This window comes from Panthera onca, chromosome A2 (assembly GCF_046562875.1).
Source record: "Panthera onca isolate mPanOnc1 chromosome A2, mPanOnc1 haplotype 2, whole genome shotgun sequence".
Classification (NCBI taxonomy): Eukaryota; Metazoa; Chordata; class Mammalia; order Carnivora; family Felidae; genus Panthera; species Panthera onca.
In genome coordinates, this window is record NC_138340.1 from 4,677,174 (window position 1) to 4,690,750 (window position 13,577).

Consider the following 13,577-nt stretch of genomic DNA (forward strand, 5'->3'; position numbering starts at 1 on the left):
CAGACATTTCGATTGTTATGATGGGGCAGCGCCACAGGCATCTAGTGGGTCAATGCCACTGATGGGGCTCAACATCCCACAATACACAGGATGGCCTTCCCCAAACAAAGAATTATCCAACCTAAAATGTCACTAGTCCCAAGGCTGAGAAACTCCAATGTAAATGAAACGGACTAGAACAGGAAAAATTAGAAAATACCAGAAGGTGATTGCTCAAAATAAGGACAAATATCATTTCATGAAACTTTTGTATTTTTGTGGGCTCAGACTGTATATAAGATGCATCTCTCCTTGTGAGTCCTGATAAAAAGGTTTCATAAATACTGTCCCAAGGACCATAGAGCTGAAAAAGACCTCTGGCTTCAAAGGAGCTCACCTCCCACAGATGATAAACAAGAAAACAGAAGAACTGATGTAATTGTTTTTGGATAGCCATTTAAAGAAGCAAAGGTCGCAGAGTGTCTCTGGGATTAGCAAGGGGAATCAGGGAAGGCTTCCCTAAGGAGGTGACATCTGGGGGGAGATCTGTGGGTTGGAAAGGAGCTGGATTCAGGAAGAGGATGCCAGCAAAGCCCAGGTGCCTGGATGGGGCTTGGTGTGTTTGAGGAACAGAAAGCTGGCCAGTGTCGCTGCTAGAGCGAAGTGGGTCAGGAGGCTGGAGGCAAGCGAGGGAAGAGGTCAGCGAGGGTGACAGGGAGCCAAGGGAGGAATATGGTTCGGTGAGCTTTCTCAGGGTGCTGAATGAAGAAATAACCACAGGACACAGGGTTAAGCTGGAACACACATTACAGAGGGTGGAAACAAGGACAGAGGAGGTGAAAAGTGGTTGATCTGTGGACAGGTAGAGCCGGTGAAGCAAAGGGAGGCAGTGGCGGGGGGGGGGGGGGGAGTTTTGGGGGAGGGACTGCGGGGGCGGCAGCACCTGATGGCTCACCCTTCTCCCCAGGGTAGGGCGGGCGCTTGGGCCCTAGGGGAACTGGCTGGGCAGGGCCACCCACCTGACTCATAGCAGAAACTGGGACATTCCATGCTGCCCACTACCTCCACAGTCCCCACTGGGGAATGTCACTCCCAGTGCCTGGACGCTGACCCCCGACCCCCAAGCCCTGTCAGTGAGGCCTAGATCTAAGCCTTCTTCCAGGGGTGCCTCCAAGGCCTCCTCTAAGCTTTTCCACTTTCCCATGTCCTGTTCTCTGTCCCCATGAGACCAGGATTTGTGTGAACACAGAGTGTACCCTTGTCTATGGCACCCAGCATCAATTTGAGGGTCCAGCATTTAGGCACTGTCTGCCTGGTGAACTCCTATCTATCTGTCAAAACCCACCTCAAAAGGCCCCTCCTAAGGGAGGACTTCTTGCACCCCTGTGGTTCCTGGCTAACACATCAATAATTAATACCCATCAATAGTGAATACAGGGGCGCCTGGGTGGCTCAGTCGGTTAAGAGTCCGACTTTGGTACAGGTCATGATCGCGTGGTTCATGGGTTCGAGCCCCGCATCGAGCTCTGTGCTGACAGCTCAGAGCCTGGAGACTGCTTCGGATTCTGTGTCTCCCTCTCTCTCTGCCTCTCCCCTGCTCACGCTCTGTCTCTCAAAAATGAATAAATGTTAAAAAATATTTTTAAAAGATAGTGAATGCCCATTCTGAGGACCTTACAACAGCCTTAGGATGTTCGTTATTATCATTATCCCTATTTACAGATGGAAAACTGAGGCTCAGGGACACACAGCTAGTAAGTAATGGAGCCAAGATCTGAAGTCAGATGCCTTCAATATGCTGCATCAGCAGAAGGTATCCCTTTTTTTAATGTTTATTTATTTTTGATACAGAGGGGCAGGGACAGGGGGACAGAGGATCCAAAGCAGGCTCCACACCAGCAGCAGAGAGCCCGACAGCAGCAGGTATCTTTAAATCCTTCCCTGAGATTGGTTCGATCACTGCCATTTTCCAGATGAGAAACTTCAGGCTCAAAGGTGTTAAGCAATGACCTAAGATCACACAGCACGTCAGGGGTTGAGCCATCTTGGCGGGTGGGGCAGCTGCCTCTACAGCCCTCAGCTCTCAACCTTCCTCCCTTGTCACCTCTTGCTGCAAAGTGTAGTTAATAAGCACCTACTGTGTACCAGGCACAGTTCCAGACTCTGGGGACAATTCTAAGAAGGTGGCATTTGAGCCGAAAGATGAAAAAGAATTCGCCTTGAGACGATTTGCAGGTAAAGAGAGGTCCCAAACGTTACCGGGAACCTTACTACTTGCGTCTCTCTGCCCGTTCTCCTCCCTCTACCAGAAATGTCTTTTCCCACCTAACAAACTCCTATCCACCCTTCAAAACCCAGCTCCAATACTCACTTCTCCTAGGAAACCTTTCCACAGGCAGAGTCTGCAACACCCTTCCTTGGGCTCCCAACAGCCTGAGTCCATAGATGAAAGAAAAGGTCTCAGTAAGGAGTCAGCTCCACCGAACTGGAAACTCGGCTAGGCCAGGGCTCAGTGGGCACAATGGCGCTGATTTTTATTTATAATTTTTTTTTTTTTTTTAAGTAAGCTTTACGCCCAATGTGGGGCCTTAACTCACGACCCCGATATCAAGTGGGACGCTCCACCGATTGAGCAGCCAGGCACCCCAGGAGCTGATTTTTAAATTAAAGAACGACAGGAAAAAACATAACTTGAATATGGAAAAAAAAAATTAAATAAGGAACGACAAATTCATCACGTAAGGCGACTAGAACTGCGCGCTTCAAACGTCCTCCGGCTCCGCCCCCTTCGTGCTCCGCCCCACCTCCCAGGTTGCGGGCGACCTGGTGAGCATGCGCTCTAGGCGCAAAGCACGCCGGGAGTTGTAGTTCCGCCATCGGACGGAAGCCGAGAGGGACTACAGCGGGATGTGGCCGGGAATATTGGTCGGGGGGGCCCGGGTGGCGGCAGGTGGTTGCCCCGCGCTGGGGCCTCGCCTCGCCGCCCGCTTCCCCCCGCATCGGACGCCCAAGACCGGCCTGGCCCTGCAGCGGAGCCTGCACGCGACGGCGGCCCGGGCTCTCCCGCTCATTCCCATCGTGGTGGAGCAGACGGTACAGCAGCCGCGGGAACTTGGCCTGGGGAGGGCGTCGGGGGTCACGGGGCTGGAGGTTCTTTCTGTCTCTCTCCCCCAGGGTCGCGGCGAGCGCGCCTACGACATCTACTCACGGCTGCTGCGGGAGCGCATCGTGTGTGTCATGGGTCCGGTGAGTTCCCCGCCGCGACCCTCCTCTGCGCTTGCCCAGACCCACGCTCCCCTCCTCCTCGAACCCCCTTGACCTCCTGACCCCTCCTGTTACTTTCCTACCTGGGTTCTGCACTGGTACCAGTCTGACGCCCCACTTCCTGGGCCCATGGACCTCCAGCCCCTTGTTCTGGCCCCTAATCCCCCATCTCACCCCTTCCTCAAACCCTCTGCTTTTCCCTTCTTGAACTCTGGCTCCCTCCCTCACTAGTGATCCTCCTCCCTCATTCCTGGCTCTAATCCTTCTCCCCAACCCATGTGACCCCTCCCCTTCCTTGCCCTAAGCCCATGACTCCTAGCTTCCTGGGCCCCAACCCCCGTGGGTCCCTACCACCCTACACCACCTCCCCTCCTTGGTCCTGAATTCTCCCCCACCGTCTCTCTTGGGCTCTGACATCCATCCCGGTTCCCCTGACTCGTCCCCAGCCACCCCATAATTGCTTCCATTAGCCCTCTCCTTACCCCTGATGTGGGCCACCCCACCCTGCCTGCTTACCTGCAGATCGACGACAGCGTGGCCAGCCTGGTGATCGCGCAGCTGCTGTTCCTGCAGTCCGAGAGCAACAAGAAGCCCATCCACATGTACATCAACAGCCCTGGTGAGCGGAGCCTTCCCTGGGTGGCAGGGGCGCTTCTGGGGACACGTGAGGTGACTCAGGGCATAGAGACCCCCTGATCAGGAACGCTGTCCCTGCGGAGGAAGAAAGGGTGCTGAGCCTCCTTCAGAGTCCCAACACTGTCTCCAAACCTCCAAAAGTTGCCTGTTCCTTGCTTTTATGTCTGGGTTCACAAGCCGGCAGCTGAACCTGCCTCTTTGATCCCACACCTAACACTTTACTAGCCTGACCCGGTGGTCAGCGTTTTCAAATCGGTAGCTGCCGCCACCAGCACCACTCCCTCCCCAAAGACAATAGCGCATCCTGATTGGACCCTTACTGGGCCCCACACCCAAGTACTTTATAGGCATTTAGTTCACCTTGACCTCACGAGGTAGGGACTGTTGAGTTATCCCCAATCTGCCAGGAGACCCTGTGGCTCTGAGAGGCTGGGTAACTCGCCAAGGTCACACAGATGAAACTGCCAGGGCAGGCCGGCTCCAGAGCTTCCCTCTCGGCCACCGCACGCTCCCCGATTTCCAGCTTCTCGTGAAGCCTTGACAGGTCTGGTCCCCCTGGGCCCATGTGCACAGGTGGTAACTGGACCAATCGCTTAATTCGCGTCACCTGTTTCCTCACCTCTCTACCCTTGGAAGTATTTGCGTTTGCCACGCCTGCTTTAAAGGGCTGCCTCTGCACAAGCTCTCCCCAAGACCAGGGGTGCAGCCGAGAAAGCACGCGGGCCAGGAGTCGGCACAGCCCCTCATTACCACCCCCCCCCACCCCCACCAGGTGGCATGGTGACCTCGGGCCTGGCCATCTACGACACGATGCAGTACATCCTGAACCCCATCTGCACATGGTGCGTGGGCCAGGCCGCCAGCATGGGCTCCCTGCTTCTGGCCGCTGGCACCCCGGGCATGCGCCACTCGCTTCCCAACTCCCGCATCATGATCCACCAGCCGTCTGGGGGCGCCCGGGTGAGTGCCAGGCCCTGCAGGCTGCTGCGGGATGGGGGGTGGTGTCTGAACAGAAGGAGCTACTGGGTGGACGCCGTGTGGGAGTGTCAGTGTTTTGAACCGTAGGTTTTATTTTGATTCACCTTTGGTGAGGCCAGCAGATCAGGAGAGGACCACCATTGGAAAGACAGTTTGTAATGCACAGTTCCCGGGGGGCAGGAGGGGGTGGGGGCATGCCAGCCCATGCAGGGCCACACGGGAAGCACCGGGGTCTGTCAGGAGGCCGGGCAGGAGTGGGGAGGGGCAGCGGACAAGGACTTTACTGCGGTTTCTGCAGGAAGGAACTGCGAGGCAGGGCAAGCAGGCTCAGGACTGGCTAGTTGGAATAATGTCAGGGGACTCTGGGGTGTGGGGGCTGGCCTAGTTCTCTGGCACTGGGCCCGGGGGTGATGGGGCACGGGATAGTGGCCCCGAACGTGAGAGCCCCACGGAGGAGGTGGTGAGGGTATGCCCTCTGGATCAGCCGGTTTGCACGTGAAACTCGTGGGCCAGCTGGCCGCTGTCTCCAGGAATCCCCTTGCCCTGGGAAGGGCGAGGCTCCACGCGCAGAGCGGAAGACAGTGTAATTCACACCAGAAGCCTTCCCGATGGCGGTTGAAGACGCAGCAGGATGTGGAAGGACTCGAGAAGCCCTGTCCCACCTGTCTGAACACCCTCTCCGGCCTCCCTGTGCGGGGCCGACGCTCATTCTAACCTTCTCCCTCTTAACCCCCTTGGGACGCCCCCCAGGGCCAAGCCACAGACATCGCCATCCAGGCGGAGGAGATCATGAAACTCAAGAAGCAGCTCTACAGTATCTATGCCAAGCACACCAAACAGAGCCTGCAGGTGATTGGTGAGTGTCCCCGCCCCAGGCAGACTGCCAGCGGCTCCTTATTTTAGCCAACACGAACATATGCGGCAGGCCTTGTGCTAAGCCAGGGCCTCTCGACCCTGGCCCTGCTGACACTCAGGGCTGGGTCATCTTCTGTTGTGGGGACCGTCCTGGCCATTGAGGACATAGAGCAGCATCCCTGGCCACTGCCCACTGGATGCCAGTAGCACCTTCCATGGGTGACAATGAAAACTGCCTCCACACATCACCCGGTGTCCCCCAGGGGTCAAAATCACCGTCACCTGAGAACCCCTGTTTGAAGCACTTTAAAAAGACCTCCTTGCAGAACCCTCGCAAAAACTTCACGGAAGTGGGTCAAAGGTTTGAACAGGGTCCTCAATAAGGAATATTCCAAATGGCCAAGAAATACAAGAAAAGATGCCCGTCATCTTTAGTGATGATATTTAAAAAGAACATCATTAGGGGTGCCTGCATGGCCCAGTCGGTAGAGCATGCCACTCTTGATCTCAGGGTTGGGATTTCAAGCCCCACGTTGGGCATGGAGCCTCCTTCAGAAATAAATAAATAAGATAAATAAATTAGCCAGTGTGTGTATGTGTGTATATATACATATATATTTTTACACATTATACATATATATATATATATATATATATATTGTGTGTGTGTGTGTATATATATATATTTTTTAATGTTTATTTATTTTTGAGAGAGAGAGCAACCATAAGCAAGGGAGAGGCAGAGAGAGGGGGACAGGGAATCCAAAGCAGGCTCCGACACAAAGCCCAATGCAGGGCTCGAACTCACGAACCGTGAGATCACGACCTGAGCTGAAGTCAGACGCTCAACCGACTGAGCCACCCAGGCGCCCCAGCCCATATATATTTTTTTTTTTTTTTAATTTTTTTTAATGTTTATTTATTTTTGAGAGAGACAGAGACAGAATGTGAGTGGGTTGGGGCAGAGAGAGAGGGAGACACAGAGTCCGAAGCAGGCTCCAGGCTCCAACGTGGGGCTCAAACTCACAAATTGCAAGATCATGACCTAGGCTGAAGTTGGATGCTCAACCGACTGAGCCACCCAGGCGCCCACAATTTCTTTTAATGGTTTTTTATTTATTTTTGACACAGAGGCAGAGCGTGAGCAGGGGAGGGGCAGAGAGAGGGGGAGCCACAGGATCCGAAGCAGGCTCCAGGCTCTGAGCTGTCAGCACAGAGCCCGACGCGGGGCTCGAACTCACAGACTCTGAGCCGAAGTCGGATGCTCAACCGACTGAGCCACCCAGGCGCCCCAGCCCATATATATTTTTTTTTTTTTTTAATTTTTTTTAATGTTTATTTATTTTTGAGAGAGACAGAGACAGAATGCGAGTGGGTTGGGGCAGAGAGAGAGGGAGACACAGAATCTGAAGCAGGCTCCGGGCTCCGAGCTGTCAGCACAGAGCCCGACACGGGGCTCGAACTCACAGACTCTGAGCCGAAGTCGGACGCTCAACCGACTGAGCCACCCAGGCGCCCCAATATATTTTTTTAAAAAAACTGACATGACCAGCTTTTAGGGAAAGGCAAATTAAGGCCACAGCGAGACAGCATTTCAATCCACTGGAACCGCTAAAATAGAAAACACAGCACCAGATGCCCGTGGAGCAACCAGAACGCTTACCCGCTGCGGGCGGCAGTGGAAACGATACAGATGTGGTAGAAAGCCATCTGGCACTACCAGCTCGGGCTAAAAATGCCCAAAATGCCATGGTTCCCCCCTGCTCAGCATGTAACCAAGAGAAGGGAGTGCTTCTGTCCACCAGAGACGCAGTCAGGATGCTGACAGCGGTCCTGCGTATGCGAGCCCGCCCTGGAAAACACCCACGTGGCCAGCAGGACGAGTGCGTCAGGGCTTTGTTTACGCTGTGGAATCGTCATATGGCAACGAGAGAGACCCGTCCACAGCGACACGCGGCAGCCTGGCTGAACCTCGAAATCCTGTTGCTGAGTGGCGAAAGGGAGTAGATGCTCTCTGATTCCACGCATTTACAAACAAAAAAGAAGCAGACTTACCTATGCTGTGAGCCCAGCGTGAGGCTAGTGGTTCCTCTTGGGCCAGAGGAGTGAGTGGCTCCAGCAGGGCTGCGGTGGTCGGGGGGGGTCTGGTGACATCCCATTTCTCGATCTGGGCGCTGGCCTTGTGGGCAAGTTCAGGCTGAAATTCACACTGTCCACTTACCATCTGTGCCCTTTGCTGGGTGTACATTATACATCAGTAACAAGTGAAAAAAAAAGGCAAAATGGAAACGGGTATTTTACCGATGGGGAAACCGAGGCACCGAGAGGGGGAGGCCAAGGCCACGCAGCAAAGCAGCCGCAGGACGGGGACCCAAACCTGGCCCCAGGTGTCTGCCCTTAACCGCACACGTCCTGCTTCTTGCTTCCCCTGCAGAGTCGGCCATGGAGCGGGACCGTTACATGAGCCCCATGGAGGCCCAGGAGTTTGGGATCTTAGACAAGGTTCTGGTCCACCCTCCCCAGGACGGTGAGGATGAGCCTGAGCTGGTGCAAAAGGAGCCTGTGGCGGCTGCGGCCACAGCAGAACCTGCCCCAGCAAGCGTCTGAGACCTGGCCCTCACCCTCCAGAGGAAAGCTGGGGGGGGGGGGGGGGGGGGGGCCAGGCGTCGGTCAGACGCTGCGGCTGAAGCCCTGCCCACCCCTCGCTGCTGAGCTGGAAGGGCCCCAGGAGGAACTCGGATTTGGGGGTGCCGCTAAGGGCAGATACCTTGAATGAGACACTATGATTTTCAATTAAATCTTTGTAGTCTTTGATCCCCATCTGTGTGGCCTTCCCTCCCCGCTCCACCGTGTGCCCTTCACGAGGCCTCTTCTGCTTTCGCCCTGACCCTGAGACTCTGACCTTCAGTTCCCTAACTTCAGCAAACTCTACTGAGCAAATACGACATTTCAGGCACCGTTCTAGAGACCACGGCGTATTGTGAAGAAAACAACAATCCCTGTCCTCAAAGAACTTATTCTTGTGGGAGTAGACGGTTTTTTAAAAAGCAGGGAAAGAGACATGCAGTGTGAGTGCGTGACAGTTTTAGATGGGGTGGCCAGTGAAGGCCTTGCTGAGGTGAGGGAGGAACAGAGCAGTCTAGGCAGCGGGCACAGCAAGTGCAAAGGCCCTGTGGCAGGACTGTGGCTACCATTGTGGGAGGGGCCAGAAGGAGGCTCAGGTGGCTGAAGTGGAGTGGCAGGGGGACAGTGGAGATTTGAGAGCAGAAAGGAAGGAGGACAGCTCTTAATGCCTGCTAGATCTGAGCAAGGAGGGAGATGAGCCCGGGAGGGTTCTGAGGAGAACAAAAAGCAGGACTACTAAGACTCCCACGGAGTGGTGGGCAAAGTGCACCCGGCATGGAAGCCTGGAGACCCATTAGGAGAAGTGGACTAATCAGAATAATCAGAAGAAGGCTGGCAGCCCCAGCTAGGTGGTCAGAGGGGGGCAGATTCCAGCCAGGGCTTTGGGTTTTTTTGGGCCACTCAGGCGCCCCTAGTGTGTGTTTATTTTTGAGAGAGAGGCAGAGCGCGAACAGGGGAGGGGCGAGGGAGGGGCAGAGAGACAGTGAGACACAGAATCTGAAGCAGGTTCTGGGCTCCAAGCTCCGAGCTGTCAGTGCAGAGTCGGACGCCTGGCTTGAACCCATGAACTGGTTGGGGGACCGGGAATCAGAAGTTGAGTTTGGCCGTTACTGGTGTTGATGTGCCTTAGACATCCCAGGAGATGATGAATCTGCGGTCGGAGCTCGGGATAAAAATGTAAAATAAAATAAGAACGTATCTCTATAAATAAGAAGTCAGGCTAAGAACTGGCTGCTGGGTTTGGCACAGTGGAAGTCACTGTGCCTCAAGTAGGAGCATTTCCCGTGCTGTGGGGGCCAAAGCCAGACGAGTGCATCCAGACAGCAGGGGCAGGAAGACAGGGGAGCTGGACAAGTTCTTCAAGGAACTTTGTTGTATAAGGAGAGCAGAGAACATGGGGCTGTCACTGGAGGGGTCAGGGGGTCAATATTTCCACAGGTATTTCTAAAAGGATAAATCTTTTAAAAGACAACCACAATGCCATTTGAAACCTAAAAAAATAACAGTACTTACTACGGTCAAATAGTCAACCAGTGTCCAAATTTCCCCAGTTGTCTCTATTTTTATTAATTTGTTCAAATCAACTTCCAGATAAGGTGCATACCTTGCAACTGGTGGAGATATCTCAAAGTCTCTTTTAACTGTGGGTTTTGCCCTTAATCTCTGTCTCAATCTCTCCCTCTTTTTCTTGTCTTCCTTTGAAATTCCCTTGTTGGAGAAACAAGGTCCTTTGTCCTGTGGACTTTCCTCTGAATTTTGATGACTGGATTAGGACGGGTTGTGACATCTGTCCTTGATATTTCCGATGACTTGAGGTATAAAGAGACACCATCCCACCACTCTAGGATCATGACCTGAGCTGACATCGAGAGTCAGATGATCAACAAATAGGGAGCCACCCGGGCGGGTGGGAGCCAGTCTGTTTGTACAGGGGTGGGAATAACCCAGTCCCGAGGGGAAAAAAGAGTGATGCTTGGTTTTAACCTTTGACCCCAACCTCTAAGTTGGCCCCACTCCCTGTGCCTTTGACCTCTGGCCCTGACCTCTGTGCCTTTGACCCCTTCATCTCAACCTGACTGTGCTGTCCCCTTAATCTCTAGTCCTGGCCAACTCCACAACCTGGGCGTTGGCCTAAATCCTCCTGCAACTCCTGACCTCGAGTTCCAGGCCATAACTCGCCGCCGAGCCCCGACCCCCGGCCGCCACCGTGGACGACGCCCAATAGCGCGCGAAAGGAGGCGGGTCCTATGGGGAGCCAATAGCTTGAGACGCGAGCTGAGCAGCAACCAGTACTCTTGACGGGGCGGAGAGCAAGGCGGGACTCCGAGGAAGGCCAATCACTGGAGGGGCTCGGTGAAGCCACAGCCAATGGCTCCGGAGCGGGGGCGTTGCCCTGACTCCGACAGCTTCCAAGACCCGGCTCTGGGGGCTATGGCCGCGAGCGGCCGCCTGGCGCTGGGGACCCTTCCCCGGTCCAGCTGGGTGCGGGGCTCGGGCCCAGCCGTACTAAGCCGCCTTCGGGACGCGGCCCTGGTGCGGCCCGGCTTCTTGAGCACGGCCGAGGAGGAGACGCTGAGCCGCGAGCTGGAGCCCGAGCTGCGCCGCCGCCGCTACGAATACGATCACTGGGACGCGGTGAGGCCGGCGGCCCCGGGGGGGGGCGGGCCTCGGGGCGGGGCTACGGCGGAGGCGGGGCCAGTGACGTTAGAGGTGAAGACTAGGGTGGAGCGCTGGGTCGCCGGGGGCTACGGCTGGGGACGGGGCTGGCGGCATGGGGCGGAGTTTGATGCCGAGGTGTTTTGCTGGCAGGGAAAGCACTTTGGAGATGAGGGCAGGGCCATAACTGGAGGGCAGACTTGGAACTGTGGGGTGTTTGGGGGACAGGACCAAGGTTAGGGGCGGAAACAGGTGTGGAGCGAGATGAGGGAGGGTCACCAGTTGGGTGCGGAGACAGAGGACTGGAGTGGGATCAAGTTGTGGGCGGAGACAAAATTGAGTATTGCGGGGGGGGGGGGGGGGCCAGCGTTGGGGACTGGATCTGGGACTGAATTGGAGCTCAAGGGCGGATACAAAGGAGTAGGACCAGACCTAGATGGGATAAGGGTTGGGGTTAGGGTTTGAGACCCAGGATTATAGGGTAGACAGGACCACGGTGGTGAGTTGAAGGCGGGGTCAAGGGTCATGCTGGGAAAACCAGTCCTTTGCTCTGCACTCTGCTCCCCACCACCGTGCCTCAGTTTCCCTGTTCTCTCTGAGAGCTTCCTGGCCTGACCCAAATTCTCCGTGCAGGCCATCCACGGCTTCCGAGAGACAGAAAAGTCACGCTGGTCAGAGGCAAGCCGGGCCATCCTGCAGCGTGTGCAAGCGGCAGCCTTTAGCCCTGGCCAGACCCTGCTGTCCTCGGTGCATGTGCTGGACCTGGAACCTCGGGGCTACATCAAGCCACATGTGGACAGCATCAAGGTGGGCGGCGGCCAGAGCCTTGGAGCCCCCAGCGGGGGGTGGGCCAGCCAGGCCACAGACTGACTGGCCACCATGCCCTCTCTTCCAGTTCTGTGGAGCCACCATCGCTGGCCTATCCCTGCTATCTCCCAGCGTCATGCGGCTGGTGCACACCCAGGAGCCGGGGGAGTGGCTGGAACTCTTGCTGGAGCCAGGCTCCCTCTACATCCTTAGGTACTGCTCAGCCGAGGAGCCCCCACCCCACCCGTAACTCGTCAGATGCTCACCCACCTCACATGTTGCGCACCCTCTCTTATTCAGCCCTCCCCGCAGACGCGATCGTCTCCTCCCCCCACCCCCCTCCCGCGCGCCCCACCCACCAGGCAGCCTGCCCTGCGCAGGGGCTGCCCTCAGCCCACCCAGCCCGAGCCTGTTTTCTCTTGCAGGGGCTCGGCCCGTTATGACTTCTCCCATGAGATTCTTCGGGATGAGGAGTCCTTTTTTGGGGGGCGTCGGGTTCCCCGGGGCCGACGCATCTCTGTGATCTGCCGCTCGCTCCCTGAGGAGATGGGACCAGGTGAGCCTGGGCAGCCCCCCCCAGCCTGCTGAACGCCAGGCCCTTCCCTCAGGTTCTCCCCCCACCAGACACACACCACGTTTGTGAATAAAGTTGGAAAATGGACAGACTGGCCTTCCTTGAGCTGGCTGCTTGCAGGCGCCGAGAGGTGCAGGGGAAGCCCGGGACCCTCCCTGTCCACGCACAGGGAGCTCGGTGGCAGGGTCAGGGCACACCCTGGCTGAACACAGTCATGCGGCAGCAGTTTCCTTTATTATGCTCTTGCAGGCGGCCCCCAGCCCACCGCCCCTCTGATCTCATCGGCATCCAAGTCTCCGATAAATAGGTCAGCAGAGCTCCTCAAGCGGCTGCAGGGCCCCAGGCCTGGCGCCCTCAGCCGCCGCAGCTGCAGGCAGCCGCCGAGAGCTGGGGCAGCCGCTGCCAGCGGTGGCGGTCATCAAGAAAGGCCACGTCGGTGTAGCGGGTGGGCTGGCAGCAGGGCCCGCCGTGGGCTCTGCCCTGGCCCCGCAGCCGGGCCAGCGTCAGGCCGTGCTGGGTGCGGGCACCGCGGGGGCAGCTGCCTGCACAGTAGCGGAAGATGACCGTCTCCTCCGAAGCATAGCCCAGACCCAGCTCGGCCACAGGTAGGGGCAGGCTCCACAGCTGGCACGGGCCGGCCAGGGCTCTGCGCAGGCGGGCACCTGCAGGGGACAAGGGGCAGCTGACAGCGAGCAGGGTCTGAGCAGGAAGGAGTGGGGGAGTCGTGCAGGGTCCGGGGGGTTCTTACCCAGCTGTGGCCTCAGGGTCCCTCGTGGCTCTTCCTCCACCACCGGAGCCCCCCGAGCACCAGGGCCCCTGCCGAGGCCCGGCTGCAGCGACAGGAGCAGCAGAGAGCAGAGTAGGACTCTTCCTGTGGCCATTGTGACGGGCAGATCCCGAGGGTGGGGATGCCTCGCACCCTCAATTTATTCCCCAGCCTGGGCTGGGGAAATAACCTCTTCGTTGCCGGCAACGGAAGACCCCGCGTCCCGTACCGGCTGCTCTTCCGCATCCTCAGGGCCAGGCAAGCCAGTCCCTTGGCCTCACACCCCGTGCTTCTAAGAGTTAAGCACTCACCCCCTCCCTGCCTCATCCAGACATTCCGCAGACCCGTTTCCGACACCCCCTCTTCCCCTGATTTACGACTGTTGTGGCAGCCAGAGCCGAGCCCAGGGCGGGCAGCCGGGTCCCCCACCCCACCTGC

The 13,577-nt window shown here is 56.8% G+C and overlaps 4 protein-coding genes across 5 annotated transcripts in view; 2 read left to right on the top strand and 2 right to left on the bottom strand.

Moving 5' to 3' along the window:
* ACER1 (alkaline ceramidase 1) overlaps positions 1-2,773 on the bottom strand; it is a 45,519-nt gene extending 42,746 nt beyond the window's left edge. The window contains exons 1-2 of one of the 2 annotated variants that reach the window (XR_014136196.1): positions 2,351-2,772; positions 1,769-1,989 (exon numbers count right to left, since the gene is read on the bottom strand). The gene's annotated coding sequence lies outside the window, so the exon portion shown is untranslated. Of the gene's footprint in view, positions 1-1,768; positions 1,990-2,350 lie in introns of those variants that run through there. The other variant, XM_060629983.3, reaches the window with a different exon arrangement.
* A 65-nt stretch (positions 2,774-2,838) lies between these two features.
* On the top strand, positions 2,839-8,526 carry CLPP (caseinolytic mitochondrial matrix peptidase proteolytic subunit). Its single transcript, XM_060629981.3, has 6 exons — positions 2,839-3,072; positions 3,154-3,225; positions 3,766-3,862; positions 4,652-4,839; positions 5,608-5,713; positions 8,147-8,526. The coding sequence occupies exons 1-6, from the start codon at positions 2,887-2,889 to the stop codon at positions 8,317-8,319; spliced, it is 822 nt and encodes a 273-aa protein (XP_060485964.1). The 5' UTR covers positions 2,839-2,886; the 3' UTR covers positions 8,320-8,526.
* Positions 8,527-10,713: 2,187 nt separating this feature from the next.
* ALKBH7 (alkB homolog 7, RNA demethylase) lies at positions 10,714-12,460 on the top strand. Its single transcript, XM_060629982.2, has 4 exons — positions 10,714-10,971; positions 11,626-11,799; positions 11,888-12,012; positions 12,225-12,460. The coding sequence occupies exons 1-4, from the start codon at positions 10,768-10,770 to the stop codon at positions 12,385-12,387; spliced, it is 666 nt and encodes a 221-aa protein (XP_060485965.1). The 5' UTR covers positions 10,714-10,767; the 3' UTR covers positions 12,388-12,460.
* A 267-nt stretch (positions 12,461-12,727) lies between these two features.
* PSPN (persephin) lies at positions 12,728-13,254 on the bottom strand. The gene is made up of 2 exons (XM_060629986.3): positions 13,122-13,254; positions 12,728-13,035 (listed from the first exon to the last, which is right to left on the bottom strand). The coding sequence occupies exons 1-2, from the start codon at positions 13,252-13,254 to the stop codon at positions 12,728-12,730; spliced, it is 441 nt and encodes a 146-aa protein (XP_060485969.2).
* Positions 13,255-13,577: the final 323 nt, after the last annotated feature.